This window comes from Heteronotia binoei, chromosome 6, assembly GCF_032191835.1.
Source record: "Heteronotia binoei isolate CCM8104 ecotype False Entrance Well chromosome 6, APGP_CSIRO_Hbin_v1, whole genome shotgun sequence".
Classification (NCBI taxonomy): domain Eukaryota; kingdom Metazoa; phylum Chordata; class Lepidosauria; order Squamata; family Gekkonidae; genus Heteronotia; species Heteronotia binoei.
In genome coordinates, this window is record NC_083228.1 from 31,490,621 (window position 1) to 31,514,423 (window position 23,803).

General features: G+C 44.1%; 1 protein-coding gene across 1 annotated transcript in view; it reads left to right on the forward strand.

Annotated features, from left to right (window-relative positions):
- The first annotated feature begins 2,433 nt into the window (after positions 1 to 2,433).
- OIT3 (oncoprotein induced transcript 3) overlaps positions 2,434 to 23,803 on the forward strand; it is a 53,490-nt gene continuing 32,120 nt past the window's right edge. Inside the window, exons 1-3 of the mRNA XM_060241210.1 lie at positions 2,434 to 2,616; positions 9,266 to 9,640; positions 20,514 to 20,624. Coding sequence (XP_060097193.1) covers positions 2,484 to 2,616; positions 9,266 to 9,640; positions 20,514 to 20,624 — 619 coding nt within the window. The 5' untranslated portion in view covers positions 2,434 to 2,483. The remainder of the gene's footprint in view (positions 2,617 to 9,265; positions 9,641 to 20,513; positions 20,625 to 23,803) is intronic.

Sequence of the window (23,803 nt, forward strand, 5' to 3'; positions counted from 1 at the left end):
ATCAACTGCAGTAACGCAACTTGAGTCAAAATGAATCACACCAGCTAGCAAGCATGAGTTGGAGCAAGCAATGAAACTGGAAATGGGCAAGAAATAACATATGATGTGCGCTTGTACTTCAAATTGGAAATTCAGCCAAAGCTTGTCACTTTTTTTATTTGATCTTACATCAAAAGGATACATCAGCCTCTGAGTGGGTATGAAAAACAGATAACTTTCCTTGACTTGCTGTACTGTTGCCCCCCCCCCCCCTAGGCTATAGTTTATCTTCGGGGGAGCTGGTAGTCTCTAAGGGCTTTGCAGTGAAAATTCCATTTTATTATGTGTGTTTTTAACTCCCATCCACCATATCTCAACACCTTTACGATGCTGCTTTCCATTTCATTGGAGGGGTCAGAACCTGAACATAAGAGCCACAACAAATATTTGTAGCCTCTCTGTTGTATATAACATTTTAATTGCCCTTTAATGTACTCAATATAACAGCGATGCAGTGTCCCTTGCAAATGTATAACTTTTTTTACAATAACCTTATGTCACCCAAATATTATTTTTAATTTTAACACATTTTTAGTACACTGGCTAGGCATTTATTCACCAGTCTCTCAACTTACTGCTGCCCACACACTCCATCTCCTTCAGGTCTTGTTTCAGACGTCCCTGTGCAGCAGATGTGATGTGATGTGGGACATCCCAGATCAAAATTTCCAACATTTCCTTTGATCAGAGTGACAACACTGGATGTTTAGCCCTGGTCTCAATCTCCACCTCTATGAAGTCACTATCAGACCTAAAGCAGACAATTAAAGACACTCATCTGCAGTATTAAGAGATCCGTTATAGATCTCCCACAACGTATGTTTGAGCATTAAATTTTGCTTTAAAAGATGAGATATAGTTTGCTGTGGGTTTTGTAAAAAAACTATTGTTTCCTCCTGCAGCAACACAATTGAAGAAAAAGAAGAAGAAAATATTGGATTTATACCCTGCCCTTCACTCTGAATCTGAGTCTCAGAGCAGCTTACAATCTCCTTTACTTCCCCCCCCCACACACACAACAGACACCTTGTGAGGTAAGTGGGGCTGAGAGAGCTCTCATGGAAGCTGCCCTTTCAAGGACAGCTCTGGGAGAGCTATAGCTGACCCAAGGCCACTCCAGCAGCTGCATGTGGAGGAGTGCGGAATCAAACCTGGTTCTCCCAGATAACAGTCTGCACACTTAACCACTATACTAAACTGGCTCTTGAGAGGGAGAACTTGGTGGCATTCCTCACATTGGCCAGATGAAGAGAAGACAGCAAACTGGGGGCCCTTTTATCAGTCAGAGGAACCAAATTGGCCCTCTTAAGTATCACCTGACTTTATGGGCCAAGACGATGGTGTGTGAATGGGCCAGCTGCAACTACTAGTAGTTCCCTCCTCTGCCTAATGATCTTGGTGGTTAGGGAACCAGAGTCCTCACTGGAGACATAGTTCCTTAGGAGACCTGCAAGGAGAGGATTTGCAGTAATGTACAAAATGGCTAGTTGTGTGATCACAGCCAATATCCATAAAGGTCAGAGAGCAGCAATGGAGTATGTAGTGGGTGTGAGGGAGGCAGCTTCCTTGAACCCATTGACACCATCTATGTGCTGTCACCTGAAATTGTTAAATCCAGGGCTTTTTTGTAGCAGGAACTCCTTTGCATATTAGGCCACACTCCCCTGGGGTAGCGAGTCCTCCTGGAGCTTACAGTAGGCTTTGCACTAAGAGCCTTGTAAGCTCTTTAAGAATTGGCTACATCAGGGGTGTGTGGCCTAATATGCAAGGAGTTTCTGCTACAAAAAAAGCCCTGGTAAAATCTATGTGTGATCCACTGGCTCATAAGCATTTAAAAGCTCATAGCTAAAACACTGGAGTAGAACCAAAAACAGTCCAATAATGGAAATCTCTTCACCTTTAAAAAAAAACAACAACCCTTATTTCTCCCCAAAGATACCAACTATTTTGATATTTTCCCTATTTTGGGCATTTAGGAATGAAGGTTTGTCATCCCTCACCTCACTATTTCCTCTGATTAAGGTTCTATGGTTGTTATTTCTTTGTTACAGGGAAATAGAAGGGAAACACAAAGACAAAGATAATAGCCCGGAGCCATTTTCCCCTTTGCCCCCATCTCCACAGGATGTCCATGTATTCCTTTGCTTAGAGGTCCTTTCCAGATAAGATAGCTGGGGTGTCACTGTAGGGCAACTGTGCAACAAACAATGGGAAGATGGATTCACAAACAGCATGAATATATGAAAAAAAAACCCTGGTCTCTCTACAAGGCAGAACTGCTGTGGGCAGGTCAAGGCTAAAGTTGGGTTTGGTATCCCCTCAGCCTTTTCCTTTGATAAAACCTCCAGTAACAGAGTCATTCTTCAATCTTCACACTAGCTTGCTTCAAAACCCCAATATTTGATAGGGTGACTGAGAGACTGGGAGAATCTCCAGTTGAAACCATGAGGTGTGCTGAGAAGGTTTGTTTTGATGCTTTGAGACACTTGGGGCAAAAGCCAATGAGAATGCTTCTACTACTGGTTTTGCCAGTCATCCTCTACAGCAAAGCACAACCCATACAAGAGAATACTGTGGGTAAGTAGATGAAAAAGCCCTGGGGGAGGGGGAGGGGGAGGGGGAGGTGGAAATGAAAGTGACTTTGTCCACCCCTTTGGGACTTCGCAGTCAAATCCCATTTGTAGCACAGTAAATGCAATGTTGTTACCTATTTGTTCCATGTAGCCGAGAGACTCAAGGAATTGCTTTCCCCCAGTATTCAATACACTGCATTTTGCTCCTGGGAAAGAGTACCTTTCTTTGTTCATGCTATTTATTTTTTATTTGCTTAATTTAGAGACTTGTTAATACTTTTGGAACAGAGCCCCGTGGCGCAGTGTTAAAGCTGCAGTCCTGCAGTCCTGAGCTCTGCTCACAACCTGAGTTCGATCCCCAGTGGAAGCTGGGTTTTCAGGTAGCCAGCTCGAGGTTGACTCAACCTTCCATCCTTCCGAGGTCGGTAAAATGAGTATCCAGCTTGCTGGGGGGAAAGTGTAGATGACTGGGGAAGGCAATGGCAAACCACCCCGTAAAAAGTCTGCCGTGAAAACTTTGTGAAAGCAACGTCACCCCAGAGTCGGAAACGACTGGTGCTTGCATGGGGGACCTTTCCTTTCTTTTCCTAATACTTTTGGGCTAAATAATGTTCCCCTCTCTTACACACACACAAACACACAAAAACAGTGCCTTCCCAGCACAGAAGCTTTAATGAGGCCTTTAAACTGACATATTCCAGGAACAATAACCCTTTCCTTTAATGTTCTATAATTTTATGAACATGTTATGAATCTTCAGCTTTCATGCCTTCATTTACAAACCGGGTAATGTGAAGAACTGTGGAGGGGAGCAATTAGGAAACTGCCGCCAAAATCTTCCCCTCCTTGATTCTCTAGGTACTCAGGCTAGAACAGACTGCTTTCTCCCTTCCTACCCCCCCCCCCGGTACCCCCCCCCCCTGAACTGACAGATGCCCTCAACATTCAGCCCTCTCTAGAGCATTTTCATTCCTCATCAGACCACTGACGGGAGGGTTTTTTGGTCAATATATCTAATTAGCTATATCAATATATCTAATTCTCAACATTGTTCCATCTGTGAAAACTGAAATCCAGAGATGAAAGTCATGAGCATACAAGGTACATCTTTCTAAGGATCTGAGAAATACCCCTGGTCTGTAGAAATATCAAAAAAAAAAAAGAGGAGGTGGGCTTAAAATTATTGGTTCAGTTTGGGTCCAGGTACACTGGCAATTTGTTTCCTGGGCCAGCTCAAGGTGCTGGTGGTGACTTTTAAAGTCTATTTGGTTTGAATCAGCATACCTTAAGGAGTGACATATGAACCTTTCCAACAACTGAGATGCTTTTCTGAGGGGCCTGCTTTCGATATACCCGCTTTTTGAGGTTAGATGAGTTACACAACCCAAGAAAGGGCTTCTTGGTCATAGCACCAAAATTCAGCACGCCCTCCCCAGAGATATTTGTCTGTCCCCTTTTATCTGTGTCTTGTGTCAGTGGGTGAAGAAGACTGGAGTGTTTTTGTCTGGCATTGGCTCAACAACCCCTCCTTACTATGTTTAAATTGTGGGATCTGTTTGTTTGGTTTTAAATTGGTTTTATGGTTTTGCTGCTATACATTCTGCTTTTAATTGTTAGGTGCCTTGGTGGCCCTGAATGGGCAGAAAGGCAGAATACAAAGCCTGTAAATACAACTAAATAATTGTGGGAAAGCCCACCATTCTAGCCACCACACCACAATGTCTGTCTTGCTTTCCCTTCAACCCCTTCCTTTCCCCTCACTGTGAAGCAAACAGCGGTTTGAGGAAACCTGATTTCTGAGGAAACAGCTGCCCGCTCTTCTCACTGTTGCTCCAGTTGGTAGTGCCCCATAGGTGCGTTTCAGGAGAGAGGAGGGGGATGAGGACTTGAGATCAGTCACAGATCTACCATAAAAAGTGTAGTTTGGCCCACAGGAGGTATATGGTGTACAGCCAAAGCCTCGGTAATCACGGACAAATGAAGCAACAAACAATCAGTGGCCACAGTCAGTTATTTTCTCCTCCAATGGCAATGCAGATTTGTTTTCAAACAGTGGCAACATAACACAGCTGCCTAAAATTTAAGTCAAATCATCACAATGCCCTGTGGCAGAGCAACCTAGAGGGAAAAGAACGAGTTTTTTGGCTGGGCTTTTATATGCTTAATCAGAACGATTGGCTGTTTTACTGTAGTGACAGTGAAAAGTAATGAATTTGCCTTAGTCAGAAAAAATATTAGCATAAATCCTGTTTTAATGGTGGGCACAGCCCGCCACAGTTAACTGGTGCTTAATCGGGTGTTAAATGTATTCAGAGAGTGAAGCTGCAAACTTTCACTGCAGAAGCAGCTGAAGGAAGATGAAATGCAGTCCAAATGAAAGGTGAAATAAATATTTTTATTAAATTATTCTCTCTGGGGGCTTCCACTTTAAAATCCTTTCAGAGTGTTATTAAACTCTGTTAGGAATATGTCCCCCAAGACACCTTTTGCAGATACACAGAACTCCCACTGCTGGAAACAGGAGATCAAGACATGGTCATTGCACAAATGAGGTGTTTCCTAATGTCCTCTCAGAAGTTCCGAGAGGAGAGGTGATAAAAGAAAGAGAGAAGGGAGGGAGCTGTCTTTGAAGAGCCATCTCATAAGGTTCAGCTGGTTTGAGTGTCCTTTTTTGGCCATCAAGTCACAGCTGACTTATGACAACTCTGTAGGCTTTTCAAGGCAAGAGATGTTCAGAGGTGATTTGCCATTGGCTAACCTCTGCATTCTGACCTTGGTCTTCCTCAGTAGTCTCCCATCCAAAGGATAACCAGGGGAGACCCTGCTTAGCTTCCAAGATCTGATGACCTCGAGCTAGCCTGGGTAGCCCAGTCAATGCACTCTTTGATCTATAACAGGAGGGGACAACATAGAATATTGCAGGACTCCATCAACTAGTGGCCAAGAGTCCTTGCAGGGAGGACCAAAACTACCACAAAATTGTGCCACCAGGGTAAGGCTGTTCAATCCCATAACCAGGCCTGAAAATATTGGAAATTATCCAAACAACATACACTGTTAGGACTGGAGTGAAATAATGAGCATCATGGGGAAAAATCTATGAGCAGGTCATTAGAATCAAAGCTGGTCTAACAGCCGGTTCAGATCTATGAAGACCTTTCTTAATGAGATCTGAATTTCTGCTGTCCCCACTGTAGCACATATATAGAAAATCAGCTTGCTGTAAAATTTGGGGAGGGTGAACAAACATGTGGACAAAGGAGACCCAATAGATGTCATTTACCTTGACTTTCAGAAAGCTTTTGATAAAGTTCCTCATCAAAGGCTCCTTAGAAAGCTCGAGAGTCATGGAGTAAAAGGACAAGTCCTCTTGTGGATCAAAAACTGGCTGAGTAATAGGAAGCAGAGAGTGAGTATAAATGGGCAGTCTTCGCAGTGGAGGACGGTAAGCAGTGGGGTGCTGCAGGGCTCGGTACTGGGTCCCATGCTCTTTAACTTGTTCATAAATGATTTGGAGATGGGAGTGAGCAGTGAAGTGGCCAAGTTTGCAGATGACACTAAATTGTTCAGGGTGGTGAGAACCAGAGAGGATTGTGAGGCACTCCAAAGGGATCTGTTGAGGCTGGGTGAGTGGGCGTCAACGTGGCAGATGAGGTTCAATGTGGCCAAGTGCAAATTAATGCACATTGGGGCCAAGAATCCCAGCTACAAATACAAGTTGATGGGGTATGAACTGGCAGAGACTGACCAAGAGAGAGATCTTGGGGTCGTGGTAGATAACTCACTGAAAATGTCAAGACAGTGTGCGATTGCAATAAAAAAGGCCAACGCCATGCTGGGAATTATTAGGAAGGGAATTGAAAACAAATCAGCCAGTACCATAATGCCCCTGTATAAATCTATGGTGCGGTCTCATTTGGAATACTATGTGCAATTCTGGTCACCGCACCTCAAAAAGGATATTATAGCATTGGAAAAAGTCCAAAAAAGGGCAACTAGAATGATTAAAGGGTTGGAACACTTTCCCTATGAAGAAAGGTTAAAACGCTTGGGACTCTTTAGCTTGGAGAAACGTCGACTGCGGGGTGACATGATAGAGGTTTACAAGATAGTGCATGGGATGGAGAAAGTAGAGAAAGAAGTACTTTTCTCCCTTTCTCACAATACAAGAACTCGTGGGCATTCGATGAAATTGCTGAGCAGTCAGGTTAGAACAGATAAAAGGAAGTACTTCTTCACCCAAAGGGTGATTAACATGTGGAATTCACTGCCACAAGAGGTGGTGGTGGTGGCTACAAGCATAGACAGTTTCAAGAGGGGGTTAGATAAAAATATGGAGCAGAGGTCCATCAATGGCTATTAGCCACAGTACATGTGCTTGTGTGTGTGTGTGTGTGTGTGTGTGTGTGTATATATATAATTTTTTTGGGCCACTGTGTGTTGGACTGGATGGCCCATTGGCCTGATCCAACATGGTTTCTCTTATGTTCTTAAAATAGCCCCAGATCACAAGAATAGCTTTTGAAAATCCCAAGCATTTAGAAACAGGCAGAAGTTTTTTCCCAGCCCCAAATCCTATATCTCCTACCCTAACTCTTCTGGAAAACCAGAATTTACAAGGCAGTGAAAAGTCATAAGCAAGAAAGCTAAAAAAAAGAAAGCGGAACAAAGTATCAAAATAAAAACTTTCTGAAATGACTGAGGCCACGTACAAGTCCAGTCCTATTACAAGCACTGCTGTCTTTTTCTTTATTCAAGGCATGGGTCAAAGGTGGAGTCAGATCATGCAACTTTCAACAGAGAAGAAACCAGAAATTCAGCTATGTTGGCTGGACCAATGAAGAGCTCTCAATAAGGTGTCAGTCCCTCCCCCCAGTAGAGGTGGGGATCCCCCGCTACCAGGCCCTGTCCTTTGCCACTGATCAGCTGGCTGGAGGGGGACTACCAGGAGAGGGTGGATGGCCCATGCTACATTCCCGGCAATGTGGCAACATCACTTCCAGGTTCCACCGGAAGTGACATCATGTCAGCAGTGTCACAGCGATGTTCTGTATATGGGCAGAAACATTAAGGTAGAAGCCATTTTTACCATAGAGTTCCCCCCCCCCCGCAAATATTAGATTGTTATAGTGACTTCACTTCTGGTACACACTGGAAGTGATGTTGTCACATTGCTGGCAGTGTAGCCTGGGCCTCCCTTCTGCTCCTGGTAAGTTTCCCCCATGCCCCACTGGTTGCCGGGAAGGACCTAACAACCCTAGCTCTTGGGGGCTCAGAGAACAATTGTAAGCCCAGTGAACCCTCTGTAATCACATCTAGCTTCTAATGAACAAAAGAGTTAGGCAATTCTAATTCTAAATTTTATACTCCTTGGAAAGCTGGGCTTGAAAATACATGATTAGGATTGCTAGACAAACATAGCCTTGAATAAGGGCCTTACATGTTATACTTCCCTGCATCCTATTGACAGACAACGACTCTCTGGTGGCAGTGATCTGGTAGGAAAGGGAAGAGTGTTTCAGCAGACCTTAGCTTCCAATGTTCATTATTTAAGCATATCTCAGGAATTTGGCAACTCTTCCTAGATGAGAGGCAAAGTAAAACCATACATTTCCAAACCAGAAGGAAGATTTAAACTTTTTGGAGTGGGGAACTTCGGCTTCGGTCTAGACCCCAAAATAGAGTTGGATCAACCATGAACAGATTTTAAATGAAGGAACGAAGCTGTGGCAAATCTGAAAGGATATAAAAGTGGGTCCCCAAAAAATCACCTGGGAATCTGGACGTGTTAATTAATGACAAGCTTCAGAATTCATGAGTTCATATGCCGTCTGAACTATCATGGCCTGTAGTTCTAATGACAATGCTGAACAATGCATAATGACTGCTGAACAAGGCACAATCTCCATACAGTGGGAGTCCATTTCAAACTCTGTGGCCATTGTGCTATTAACAATCCCTTCTGGAACCACAAAGCAGGAGTCAAGTTGCTCCTTTAAGACCAACCAAGTTTTATTCAGAACGTAAGCTTTCGTGTGCTCTCTAAGCACACATCATCAGATGAGGGGATCAGGTATAGCGGGAACTTTTCTGGAACCACAGACTCCATTTTGCATCCATCCCTTGAGATAATCTAACTTCACCACACCTCAAGTTTTTTTTTTTACTTCACATATTATTTCTGAATACTTAACAGGTAATTTTCATTCCTTAAGCCAAAAATGGACAGATTTGGGTCAGGGCCCAAGGTAATTTTATGCAGTCCCTAGAGGCTTGACCAAATGTTAATCCAGGCATAGGGAAATGAATATCTGTAGATTCAATCCTATGGAAAGGGAAAATGCATTTCTACCTTTTATGGAATTTTTAAAGTACAGTATAGAAGTAAGATAGATGTGCCCCGAAACTTGTTCTAAATGACCTACAATTCTGCTACTGAGCTTGATCAAGGAGGAAAGGGCAATATGTACAAAATACACCTCTAGCCTTATGCTGTGTGGTGAGTGAACCAGAACAATCCACAATGCAGCCATCCTTATCTTAAGCCACTGAAAAACTGTCTTTTGCTGTTTTTTCTCATGTCTTATGTTTTTTCTCATGCCTTTGATTTCAAGGGTTATCACCAGTTTTTCTCTCTCCCTTCTGTGTTTCAGCTCTTGACCCTTGCTCTGCCTACCTCACTCTGAATGAACCATGGAGAAACACAGAGCACCAGTTCAACAGTTCTTACGACCAGCCTGAGTGTGACAGTGCTGTTGATGGGGAATGGTACCGCTTTACTGGGATGGCTGGTGATGCTATGCCTACCTTCTGCATCCCAGAGAACCACTGTGGTACCCATGCCCCAATCTGGCTGAATGGCAGCCACCCTCAAGAATCAGATGGCATTGTTCAAAGGCAAGGATGTGCCACTTTCAACGGGAACTGCTGCCTCTGGAACACCACAATTGATGTCAAAGCATGCCCAGAAGGCTACTATATCTATCGCCTTACAAAGCCCAGCGTCTGCTACCATGTCTACTGTGGGCGTAAGTAGAATCATAGAATCATAGAGTTGGAAGGGGCCATACAGGCCACCTAACCCAACCCCCTGCTTGATGCAGGATCAGCCTACAGCAGGGGTGGCGAAACTTGCATAACATAACTTGCCTTTGGCGGGGGAGGGCGGGATATAAAAATAAAGTTGTTATTATTATTATTATTATTATAAGAGCCACATAGAATGTTCAAGAGTCGCAACACATGAATGTCAGAGATTTGAGAGCCACAAGGAAGGAAGGAAGGAAGGAAGGAAGGAAGGAAGGAAGGAAGGAAGGAAGGAAGGAAGGAAGGAAGGAAGGAAGGAAGGAAAGAAGGAAGGAAGCTAAATGGAGGGAGAGAGAGGTAGAAATTATTTTATTTACTATCTTCGGTTCATATAATATGTGCCCAACTGAGCTGCCATTTATAATTTGTATGATCTGTCAAACTGTACTGTATGGCTTTAACTGTTGTTTTTATACTGTTTTTAGAATGTTGTTATCCACCCTGAGCCCATCCTTGGGAAAGGGCAAACTTTAAATTGCCTAAAAGAAATAAATAAAAGAAATAAAAGAAAGCAACTTTAAATTCATTCTCCAAGCCGCCTCCTGGCTTGGTAAAGTGATTTAAATAATAACAATAACAATAATAATAATAAATTTTATTTATATTCCGCCCTCCCCGCCGAAGCAGGCTCAGGGCGGCTAACAGGACATGGTATATACCATGATCAATTATACAATTCATAAAAGATACAGTTAAAATACAGTTTAAAAGTTACATAAAAATTATAAAACCATAGTAAATTAAAGGTGCTACATTCAGTGGGATGTCTCTCCAGACGGCTAGATGTCACATTCAGAGTTCCCTATAAGCTTGTTGGAAGAGGGTAGTTTTGCAAGCCCTGCGGAATTGGTTAAATGCCTTCTCCAAACTGGCTGACATGGCAGTGGGGGCTTCAAGAGTCACACAATATGTGTGAAAGAGCCACATGTGACTCCTGAGCCACAGTTTGGCCATCCCCGGCCTAGAGTATCCCTGACAAGTGTTTGTCCAGCCACTGCTTAAAGACTGCTAGTGAGGGGGAGCTCACCACTTCCTTCAGTGGCTGATTCCACTGTTGAACAACTTCTACTGTAAAAAGGGTTTTTCTAATATTCAGCTGGTACCTTCCTACTAGGGTTGCCAAGTCCAATTCAAGAAATATCTGGGGACTTTGGGGTGGAGCCAGGAGACATTGGGGGTGGAGCCAAGATCAAGGCTGTGACAAGCATAATTGAACTCCAAAGAGAGTTCTGGCCATCACATTTAAAGGGACAGCACACCTTTTCAATTCCTTCCTTCCATAGGAAATAATGAAGGATTGGGGCACCTTCTTTTGTGGCTCATAGAATTGGACCCCCTGGTCCAATCTTTTGAAACTTGGAGGGTATTTTGGGGAGAGGCACTAGATGCTATGCTGAAAATTTCGTGCCTCTACCCCAAAAAACAGCCCCCCCCAGAGCCCCAGATACCCGCGGATCAATTCGCCATGATTTTCTATGGGAATAAATCTCCATAGGGAATAATAGAGTTCCCTGCAGACATTTCCCTCCCCTCCCACCGCTTTCTGACGACCCTGAAGCGGGGGGAGGGCCTCCAAACCGGGGGATCCCCAGCCCCCACCTGGGAATTGGCAAACCTACTTCCTACCCTTAATTTAAACCCATTCTTGCGAGTCCTGGCCATCAGCTAACCTCAGCCACTTCTTTGGGCAAAACACATACTAAGGAAGGAAAATGTTCTGTTTTTGGTGCATGTACTCTTTCAGAATGAAAATGCACATCCAGCAGAATCACATGGTACAGTTCACATATAAGGGGAGATGCATATCTCCATAATGAAAAGGAGAGACACTTTTTAAAAAATCTGGAATTTCAAAGAACCTAAGAGATATATTGCTATCATATAACTAATTAGAAATCAGCAATAGAGTGTGGAATAATAGATCCACAAAATGGAGGTACAGGCAGAGAGATAGTGGGGATTTTCCTACATACCTGAAGTCACAAGTTTGCAGAAAAATCTGATTTTTTTAAAAGGTTGCCAGGTCTTACCTGGCTTCGAGTGGGGGGAATCTTCTCATGTGTGCAAAGCGCATGTGAACATAAGAACATAAGAGAAGCCATGTTGGATCAGGCCAACGGCCCATCAAGTCCAACACTCTGTGTCACACAGTGGCAAAAAATGTTATATACACACATACACTGTGGCTAATAGCCACTGATGGACCTGTGCTCCATATTTTTATCTAAACCCCTCTTGAAGGTGGCTATACTTGTGGCCGCCACCACCTCCTGTGGCAGTGAATTCCACATGTTAATCACCCTTTGGGTGAAGAAGTACTTCCTTTTATCCGTTTTAACCTGCCTGCTCAGCAATTTCATCGAATGCCCACGAGTTCTTGTATTGTGAGAAAGGGAGAAAAGTACTTCTTTCTCTACTTTCTCCATTCCATGCATTATCTTGTAAACCTCTATCATGTCACCCCGCAGTCGACGTTTCTCCAAGCTAAAGAGTCCCAAGCGTTTCAACCTTTCTTCATAGGGAAAGTGCTCCAGCCCTTTAATCATTCTAGTTGCCCTTCTCTGCACCTTCTCTAAAGCTATAATATCCTTTTTGAGGTGCGGCGACCAGAACTGCACACAGTACTCCAAATGAGACCGCACCATCGATTTATACAGGGGCATTATGATACTGGCTGATTTGTTTTCAATTCCCTTCCTAATAATTCCCAGCATGGCATTGGCCTTTTTTATTGCAAACGCACACTGTCTTGACACTTTCAGTGAGTTATCTATCATGACCCCAAGATCTCTCTCTTGATCAGTCTCTGCCAGTTCACACCCCATCAACTTGTATTTGTAGCTGGGATTCTTAGCCCCTATGTGCATTACTTTGCACTTGGCCACATTGAACCGCATCTGCCACGTTGAACCGCATCTGCCACGTTGACGCCCACTCACCCAGCCTCAACAGATCCCTTTGGAGTTCCTCACAATCCTCTCTGGTTCTCACCACCCTGAACAATTTAGTGTCATCCGCAAACTTGGCCACTTCACTGCTCACTCCCAACTCTAAATCATTTATGAACAAGTTAAAGAGCATGGGACCCAGTACCGAGCCCTGTGGCACCCCACTGCTTACCGTCCTCCACTGCGAAGACTGTCCATTTATACTCACTCTCTGCTTCCTATTACTCAGCCAGTTTTTGATCCACAAGAGGACCTGTCCTTTTACTCCATGATTCTCAAGCTTTCTAAGGAGCCTTTGATGAGGAACTTTATCAAAAGCTTTCTGGAAGTGTGGTGTGATGATGTCACCTACAAGTGACATCATTGCACTGGGCATGTCGTGTGGGGATGCTCTAGCAATTTGGGTGAAAACTCTATGGTGCCCTAAGGTTTTTACTCAAATTGCTAGAGTGTCCCCTGCACAATTTCATCACTTGAAAGTGACATCATCATGCTGGGCATGTTGTGAGTGGCAGAGGTCTTTGGGGGCGGGGATTCTCCCGCTGGCCAACTCCATGGTGGTGGTTGGAGGCCCCAAAACTGGGGGAACCCCCACCTCCAGCAAGAGGTTGGGAAGCCTAAAAAATGAATCAGAAAATTAAAACTCTCCCAAATAATATAAACAACATTAGTAGTTTTAAGGAAAGAGTGCCCACTGAGCTCTCAGATGCCAATTTGGGGGTTGCTAGGCAATAGTGAGAAGCCTTCTAGGCCTTGTTTCCTGTAAAGTGAGGCCACAGGGGGAGCAGGGGTAGGTAGAGCATGAAGTTCTCTTGGTGGGGCATGGAGTTCTCCCAGAGTTACAGCTGATCTCCTGACTGTAAACAACAGTTGCCCTGAAGGAAAAGGCAAATTCTATGGAATCACATGCCTGTTTAGTCCTGCCCGCATTCCCAAATTCCAGTCTTCCTTGACACTGTCCCCAAATCTCCAGGAACTGGCAGCCCTAGCTCTGGAAAGGCACTGTTCCCCCTCCCCATCATGTCACTTGATGGAGAAGACTCACCAGTGACAGGTCTATCAGGAACCACTTCACTTCCCCCACTGCTTGGTGTGGCCCAGCAGCAGCCACCAAGCAATTGTGCTTGCCAGATGGTGGAAGCCATCATGTGACTGGGCCCAATGGTAGTTACTGAGTGACTGGTTCTAGATTAGTGCTGATAGTAGCCATCAAGCAACTGGCCCTGGCCCAGGGACATGCACTGTACACAGGGCTTTCCTTTTGTAGCAGGAACTCCTTTGCATATTAGGCCACACACTCCTGATGTAGCCAATCTTCCTGGAGCTTACAGTAGGTCCTGTACACAGAACCCAGTAAACTCTTGAAGGATTGGCTACATCAGGGGTGTGTGGTCTAATATGCAAAGGAGCTCCTGCTACAAAAAGAAAAAGCCCTGATTGTACAACTGGACCAAGCCAGGTCTGGCACTGGTACCAGCCACCATACAACTCTTTCCAGCCTGGCACCAGTGGCAGCAGCCACCAAAAAACTTGGCCAGATTCATGCTGCCGAGGGAGAGGAGGGAGAGTTGGAGACAGGGAGCAGATCGGTATGTTGGCTGGCGGGTGGGAAGGATAGAATTAAGCAGGAAAAGGCTACAGAAGCTGGGGGAGGGAATAATGAGATGCTCCATACAAGTACTTGTAGTATTATAATATTATAGCAATATGTTAATTGCCAATTACAGGGGGGGGGGGAACATGCCCTCTGGTGGCTGGGGGGAAATAGCCACAGTGAGGGACTGGGACTAGGAAAATGTGGTCAGAACTGGAAAGGTCTGGACTTCCCCATCCTTTTGGGTGTCAGCCATTTTGCCTTTGCTGGATCTTTCCCAAACCATCTCAGCAAAGCAGGTGTAGTCAAGATTGCAGAAGGTTGGGGGAAGCCCAGGAGGTGCAGCTTTTATATAGCTCTGTTCCATTTTCTTTCCCGTATTAAGATTCACACATGCATAATTGGGTGTGAGAAGTTAAAAAAATGCTCTGGACATCAGGAGTGAAAATGCCTGCAGTTCATTGCTGAGTTTACAGGAAAGCCTACGTGAACTCACAGTGGGGGGTTTTCTCATGCGATTAAGAAGAAAAGACTTCTACTCTACCCTGACTTCTCCAACAAATTTAAGCCATTCTCCTGTTCAGCTCCGTATCCCCAGGCAATCTAATTAATAGGTTCCTGTTGTGCTACTAATTGGTATTTATACTATATAAATGAGGAATGTCATTTCTCTTCTTTTGGGAAACAGCATCTTCCTTTCAGCTGAGGATCTCATGAGACTGAGGACCGCTTCCTTTTGCTCAGGAGAAGTTGGAGGTGGCAGATCCTCCAGCCAGGGATAGTAGCCTTGATCTGGGGTCTCCTCCTGATGTGCTTGGAGGGCAGCCAAGATGTTCTTTTTTAGGAAAGTGTTTGGATTGCCTAGGATTGTTGCTGAGACTGTTCTTGTGTTCACTTCTTTTAAGCTGTTAGTTAAAATAACACGTTCTTTAAAACTGGCTTGGCTCTTTCTTTTTAATGGTATGATTTTTGTAGCCTTGACCTGCGTAGCCCAGGCTAGCCTAATCTCATCATATCTTGGAAGCTAAGCAGGGTTGACCCTGGTTAGTATTTGGATGGGAGACCTCCAAGGAATACCAGGGTTATGATTCATGCGGAAGCAGGCAATAGGAAACCACTTCTGAACGTCTCTTGCCTTGAAAACCCCACGGGATCACCATAAGTTAGCTGTGACTTGGTGGCACTTTCTGCCTTCACCACCGTGATTTTGTAAACAACTGCAAGAGCCAGATGTGCTCAGCTGAAGGTCAGAAACCAGTAAGCATTGTCCTTTGCTAATGTCTTTACTCAGGAAGCTTTAAAGAAAGAGATCTCACATATGTTTGCAACCATGAGATATCAAATGCTGGACTAGAGGAAACTCATGGCAGGGATCCAATGAACCACGGGATTAATGCCACACTCTCAAAGGAAGTTTTGGGCTTTGTGTTTCATGGACAGCGACACCTAATGCCACACATGGGACTGCCAGCTCTTGCCTGGGACATTACTGGAGGTGTTGGGGCCTGGGAAGTGTGGAGTTTGGGGAGGGAAGACAGCTCTTGGTGCTACTTAAATTCTATTTGGGGACAGAAGGGAGTGGGGATGTAAAATCACATCCTGTGATGGCACTTCCAGATCAAAATTCAGCTCCGCCAACTCCTCTCTTTCCTATGTGGTCACCTTCTCCTACCAAAACTCAAGTGTTAACTTTACATTCCTGCCTCATATCACTTTTGCCTGCCTTTTCTCCCACCTTATGTCACTTGTTGCTTTCTATGTGTGTGTTCTGTATGTCATACTAATTCCTTGATCCTAGATATGTAACCAGATTAGGAAATTACATTCACTTGAGCAAAAAAATAAAAATAAAACCCTCTTGAAATATTCAAGTTTTTTTCTCTGTGTTAAAGAGAAAAATCCCAGAGAAGAGGGAAAAAAGAGAAGGAAAAAACCCTAACAGGCCTTCTTCAGTGGTCAAGTAAAATTTGTACATATAGGCTCGTGATACAATAGTAAAACAATTAACAGGTTAATGTAGGACCAAAAAAGGACTTCTATTAAGAGGGGGAAAGGAAAAATGTTTTTAATTACCAAAATACATCTAATGACAAAATGTTAATTATATTCTTATATAAGAAACTTTACTTACTCATAGTACCAATTAATTGACACAAAGTATAGGAGTGTTTATGAGGTCTTGTATGGGGTTGCCAGCCTCCAGGTGGGGCCTGGAGATCCTGCATTTACAACTTATCTGCAGCTGGCAGAGATTGGCTTCCCTGGAGAAAGTGGCTTCTGTGAAGGGTGGACTCTATGGTACTGTACCATGCTAAGGCCCCTCCCCTCCCCAAACCCTGCCCTCTCCTGGCTCCACCCCCAAAGTCTCCAGGCATTTTCCAGCACAGACCTGGCAACCTTAGCCTTGCATCATAATCAGATGCAGACGTGCTGAGTAATGTTTCTATTGTATGCCTGAAGGTAATAATAAAACAATGTTCTAAAGGCCAATTTTACAATTTTAACAAATTAGTCCAATCCATGAAAAACCAACATGCAAAATTTACCTTCTGATTTTGGTCCAAAAGATACATGGGCAAACAACTGATCAGAGCCAATGTACCATAACTGGTGTGCAGTGCTATAAGACAGGTGCCTAAAAGCTTATATACGCTGTATGTCACCTTTACAAATGTCTGACCTTGGGAAAGGCTTTTCCTTTCCTTGCAAGATAAATTTATTGATTTCTTTCCTTTCTTGCTAAAAAAAAAATCTTATCAAACTTTTGGTTGCACAGATTAGGGGCTTGCCTCTGCTAGTACACCAAATCAATAGAGTTTAAGTAGCACCAAGATGGCCAGACTCACAGAACGAGAAGCCCGTATCTAATGGCCACAGGGAGGAGAGAATTTTTGCAGGTGGAGTTTTTCAAATCTCATCTGCTCCTGATATTGAGAAATTACCCCCAGATAGAAAATGGGGTGGGGGTGGGGGAATGAATGACAATAAAACAGAATTATGGATTCCAACAGGTCTTGTTAGGGAATAACCTTACTGAACATTGCATAGAGCCATACCCCATTACAGAAACATACAACTGTGGCAGTACAGTCATAACAGAATTTGTCTAAACGGGAGGGAGTTAAACTTCTGTTTTTGATATTGGTAGAAGTTGCAGTCTGCTAGATCTTTCCAGTATTCACAGTGACACCCAATTTATACAGGAAAAATCTCCTGGATGAGGATTTAACGTCCTTTATTTTTTAAAACATCCTTTTAAAAATAACCACAGGTTTGATTGTCCTAGAGCGATCAGCACTGGCCACTGCAATAGTTAGGGTTGCCACCCTCTAGGGGGTGGCTGGAAATCTCCTGCTATCACTACTGATCTCCAGGTGACAGAGATCAGTGCATCTGAGAAGGCCACTTAGGAAGATGGACTCTATGGCACTGTACCTCCCCAAGCCTGCCCTCCTCAGGCTCCACCCCAAAAAATCCCCAGGTATTTCCCAACCTGGAGCTGACAACCCTAGAAAATAGTAGGCAAACAAGAAACTACTCAGCTAGACTCAAGAGCTCAGTCCCCATGCATAATTCCACTCTAGGGTAAAGGTATTCTCCTCTTCCTGTGATTCTGTTTCCCTCCATAGCCTTAACCGTGATAAGTTGCTTATATACACGGAAGAAGCTGCTTTATTCTGAGTTAAGGCCATTGGTCGGACTGACAGCAGTATTCCAGGGTCTCAGGTAGTGGTCTTATCACATCACTCACTGCCTGGTCCTTTTAACTGGATTGAGCCTGGGACCTTCTGCATGCACTGCAGGTGCTCTAGCGTTGAGCTATGGCCCCTACCTAATACAGCTTGCATAAGTAGCTAAAGTATCCAGATAGGTATTTGCTGGCCCATGTAGCCCTTTAGCATCTATTCTGATTGGTATAAGCTCTCCAGTTTTTCAGATGGAGTTGAGTCTTCCCTACTACAGCTACTTTAGAACCTTTGACTGATAGTCCCTATGTGGGCAGAGGCCACATGTGGACAAAGGCCTCGTTTTTCTCATGTTTAACCAGAGCTATAGAGGAAGTACTAAATCAGCTACTATTTGGGTAGTGGCTGGCAACAGGATGCCACTGGAAGTGTACTGTCCTTCAGCACGAATTTATAAGAGACATTTTATAAGCCTCTGTTAATCAGAGTCTTTTATTCCACATCATTGATTGCATCGATGTGGTCTTGCATTCTTTTGCTTAGAGTTATTTTAGAGTTTTGTTTTCGACTGTAATGAGGAATACAAAACAAGGTGTTAAAGATGTTTCTTCTAACATTTGGTTTGTTCCTGCCTAGATTTCCAGAAGGCAGAGGGGCAGTTTTCCTCCCTTCCACAGCAGTCCCAAACACCTCCCAAATGCTGCTCCGGGGTTGGGGGTGGGGGGTGGGAGACCATCAGTACTAGCTAGAGGAGGAATCAAAGGTCACCCTTTCAACCATGAAAATCTAGGAGGGATCGAAGTCAATGAGTGGCACTGTTCATTTATTTAATTGTTAATTGCCTCGCCTTCCCTTTAATCTGGGTACAAACACACACATTGAGGCTTAAATGCAAATGTCATCCATCAATGCATCAATTAAAAAACAGATGATTACTCAGCTCTAAACTCTTTAATTAGTTCACAGCCCTCACATTAAATAATCTTGTGACTGTCCTCTTAGATAATGAAAGTCTAACGCTCCGCTTCTAATCCTATTAATCTCAGTATGGTTTACTAACAAAGATGTGGTGACTATTACAGCTGCTGATTTCCTGAAAAACAGAGGGCAAACCATGGGTGGATGAGAAAGGGGGATTGCATTTGTTAGATTCACTGGTATGGTACAGCCATGACATTCTATTAGGTAGCAGGGTGCGCTAGACTTATCTGCAGCAGCAGATTCTTGGAATTGTGTGTGCTAGCAAAGTTACAGAGTTACACAGAGCCTTTTGTCAAATTTAAATGAGTCCTTTATTTAGAGAACTCCATTCTAGATAGTATAAGATGAGAGACGGGGAAAGAATCTACCTAACTAGCTATGGATGCAGATACACAGTGTATGTCTTGCATCCATGGTGCCAAAGATGGAGAGTATGCTCCTTCTTTGTTTGCGTGTAGGAAGGAAGGAAGGAAGGAAGGAAGGAAGGAAGGAAGGAAGGAAGGAAGTCTCCCTAAGAACAGCATTCTATTTCAAAGGGCGGGGTAATATCAGATACAAGGAAAAAAAGACGCCCTTTGTGTCGTGACCTCCTCTATCTAAATCTATGGTGCTGTCTCTGAAGTCTGAGGCAGGAGACAGCCAGTGTTCCCTCTAAGCTGAGTTAGCGTGAGCTAGCTCACAGTGTTTTAGCCTCTGGCTCACACATTTTTGTCTCAGCTCAGGAAAAATGGCCTCAGAGCAAACTAATTTATTATTAGCTCACAACTTTAATGCCAATAGCTCACAAAGTAGAATTTTTGCTCACAAGACTCCACAGCTTAGACTAGAGGGAGTATTGGAGACAGTGTATTGGAGACAGACCCACTTCCAGTAGTATTTGCCCTCCACCCACACTTTCCCTCCAAAACTTGCTTCTCCCCTACCTTTTTGTGTCCTGTCAGGGATTACTTCAGTAGTGGAGCTCAACTAAAAAAGATAAGTAGATTTGATGGGGAACACAGGTATGTGTGTGTGTGAGGAGGAGAGGTGTTCACAGTATTCTTCCACCAATCTACGCTGCGCTTTTAGTCACCTCCCACTATTCAACAGTGACCAGTCTTGCCATGTCTGCCCCTTGGCTCCTTCTGAGAACAGGGGTTCCCAGTGTGGGGCTTGTGGGTGCCAACTTACCAAGCAGCCATTTTCTCCAGGGGAACTGATCTTTGTCTTCTGGAAATCAGATACCAGGAAATCTCCAGCCACCACCTGGCAGTTGGCAACCCTACCACAAAGTGTTTGTAGAGAGTGGGCAAGGCCAGCTGAAGCTTTTGCCCAGCAAGTCTTCTAATTAACCATTGGAGATTTGATTGGCTGTGCAGATTTTGAATCATGTTGCTTTGACAAACAGCTATCAGGTCGCACAAGTATCTTCACTGTGTGATCATAGGTAAGCTGCGGCAGCCATTTTGTGACTATCTCTGCCTTCAGGGACAGCCGTTTGTGGCTGTGCCCACCATGCTGTGTCAGAATTCCAAAGGTGCCCACAGACTCAAAAAGGTTGGGGATTCCTGACTGAGAATATGGAGCCATAGATCTGTTTTAACAAACCTGTTTTGTCATTCTGCAGATTTCTATGACATCTGTGACAGGATTGATTGTGGTGCTTCGTGTTTGGAGCCTGGAGGTTGCGTCTGCTCTTTGGGAACAGTGTTGGGACCAGATGGGCAGACCTGCCTTGGTAAGGACCTTGAAGAGAGAGCATGAGAAGAATAAGAAATGCCAAGGGGGAGAAAAGGAACAAGCAATTTACTGGTGGACTCTTCTCCTTTTCCCTCAGCTGTGTCAAAATCTGGTTCTTTACTTGCTCATTATCAGGTCTTACAGTGCTATGTAGGCCTTTCCACAAATGTGTTTGCCCTTTGCTAGAGGAGATAAAAGCTGAAACAGATAATAAGGGTTTGAAAAAGAAGGTTGGAAGGATTTGGAAGGAGAGGCCAGTGAAAAAACAGAAATGCTGAAAAAGACATCATTTACAGAGAACATGGAAAGCTCTTTCAAAACTCTGTCGTATCTTTTCATAGGTCCCATCAATCCCTATAAATTGATCTGTGAAAATAACTGTACATCAGAGGTGTTTTACTGTAGTTTAAGGGGGTGGAAATCAGTTGTTAGTGTCTAAGTAAACAATTCTCTGGCTGCTACTACATAGAGATTTTCCCCTGCATGGTTAGCAGAAGCCCTCAGAGTAGAGGCAAACATCCAGGTGATGTCACTCATAAACCAGTGTGGGCATGACTTGACTGCTTCTTCTTGTTCCCTCCCTTGTTAAAAAAACAAACAAACCAATTTGTCTCAAGTTAGGGGAATCTGGGGTTGCTGTGGGTGGAGCATTAATCTAGACAATCCCCCATAGCTGGGCGGGGGGAGCTAAACTCATTTCACCACCATCCTTTTTAGCTGTTCAAGGAGCTATTTCCCCTTTCCCTGCCAAGCCACAAGGTAACAATGTTAAGAAAAGAAAGAGTGTGAAGTAAGGGGCATTCTGGGCTGCAGGGGACCCAGCAAAATCACTGTTGCATCTGCACATTTCCAAGGGTGCAACTAAAAAAAAAAAAGGAGACCTAGAGTATGGGGATGCAGCAGTGAGTGGCTCAAGAATGAGAGGAGCTCAATGAAAGAGCCTCTGCATGCAGAGGGTCCCAGGTTCTGTCCAGGCAGTTGGTGATGTAAAAGACCTCTGCCGGAGACCTTGGAGAGCGACATCCTGTCTGATTAGAAAATACTTATCTTGATGGACCAAGGGTCTGATTCGGTATCAGACAGCTTCATGTATGTTCCTTCATGTGTATTCCTGTATGTTCCCAGACTGTGTGATACTGTTGCAGTGGTGGTGTGTGGGTGTGTTTTCATGCCCCCCTCCATGTAGATGTTACCTCTGTTATTGGATGAGGTGGTCTTTCTAGAATCTGATTTTCATCTCTCCAACAAGCCTTAGGATGACTCCAGAGACACCAAAACCAGACTAGGCTTCTTAGTTTTAATAACAGAGCCATTCAAAAGGTAAATGTTGCAACCATTTATCTGATTTTTTGAAAACCCTACTAAACAAACAATGAGAATTTAGGAACAGGCAGAAGTATATTGATCAGCCCATTCTCTCTCATCACAGGTCTAGCTAACCTCTCCAACCCATTCTTAAAACCTAATAAAACTCAGTGGTTTCTGTTTGAAATGGCAGAATTGTCTGGATTTTAGAGAATACTCAAGAAAAATACACAAATTCAAACTAATGTGGACTCCCAAACTAGGTGATATGTTTTGCCATAAGTTGAGTCAGGGTTTATATTCCCACCCTGATTCTGTTTCTCCCACAGACAGATGGGTGGCTGCTAGAAAAGAAGTTTCCCAGCAATCTGGGCACCAGTTCAGATGGGGACAGTGGCTTCATCTCTCTGCCTTGGGGAGTATTCCTGATCTGAAAATCACTCCCTCTCCTCTCCCCCAGCTCAACTCATAGCAAAACGTATCTAATTTGGACCTTAGATGGGCACCAAATAGGAAGAAAGTTGGTGTGGTGTGTGAGTGCATAAAATATTAGGGTTGCCAACTCAGGCATGGAAATTCCTGGAGATCTGGGGGTGGAGTTTGGGGAAGGGTAGGGACCTTAATCAGGGTATTCTGCTATTGAGTCCACCCTTCAAAGCAGCCACTTGCTCCAGGGGGACTGATTTTTGTAATCTAGAGATCTATCATTATTCCAGGAAATATCCAAGCCCCAACTGGTGATTTTTGGAAAAAAATCAACTTCTGATTCTGCCGTACTGCACTGTATGACTCTGTGGAAAGTCACTTACCAGTTAGGTTCCAGGTGCATTGAACAGACATTGACTGATTCTTCACTCAACTTGCTCCGGGGCAGGCTTCTGTTTCTGTCCGGGGTAAGCTGGCGATTTCGCACCAGCTGCTCTGTGCTGCCATTTTGCCCTTGGGCAGCCTGTGATTAGCCGCACAGCAAATTGTGGGTTGCCCCAGGGCAAAATGGTGGCACAGAGCAGCTGGTCCAAAATCACCAGCTTGCCCCAGACAGAAACAGAAGCCTGCCCCAGAGCAAGGTGAGTGCAGAATCAGCCAAACTGTTTGATCAAAAATCATCTCCCTGCTCGTGACCAGAACATGAGCTGAACCAGTAGGTGTCAGAACATATCTAATTTGAAGAGGCTAGTAGGTAATGTGCCTGCAATTGTCTTTAACTGCTGTCTTGGATTCCAACTGATAAGGATAGAATGAGTGCCAGTTAGCGGTTTGAGACACAGCAAATGCATTATGGAAATCTCGTGATCCCTAAATTCTCAGCACTGGATGCCAGAAAGTGTTTTCAAGGGGATTTCTCATTCCTTTGAGAGCTAGTGCTGCAACTCACCAGGACATAAATGGTGATACTACGCCTTTATCTCTTTCCCCACGCAGTCATATGCAGGAGAAAGGGAAACAAATGTTCTTCTAATGCCATGATGTAGCACACGTGGTGGCCTTTATCCCTTGTGCCTTGGAATGAACACTGAAATTTCACACCTCCCACTGTTAATCCCTGCCATTGCCCAGTGTTGAATTGAAAGTTGCTCCTAGTGAAAATGAAAGCAAGCCAGAAGCTTATGGTTTCAGTGACCTTTTCTCCCTCTCCCGTTAATTACTCAAGCAAAAATCCACCAAGCAGCTCAGAAGGCCTTAATCCAAGTACTCCACTTTAATTAATTGGTCATAGAAATAGTAAGGATTTACAGTAGGGCTATTCCTTTGCCTCCTATTGTCAACAAAAGGAAATGCAGAAACCTCTTAAAACTGAAGACACACTAATCCTCCCCCTTTTGTGTGGCCCTCATTTTGACCTCCTAGTCCATTCCTGTAAGGCACCTGTTA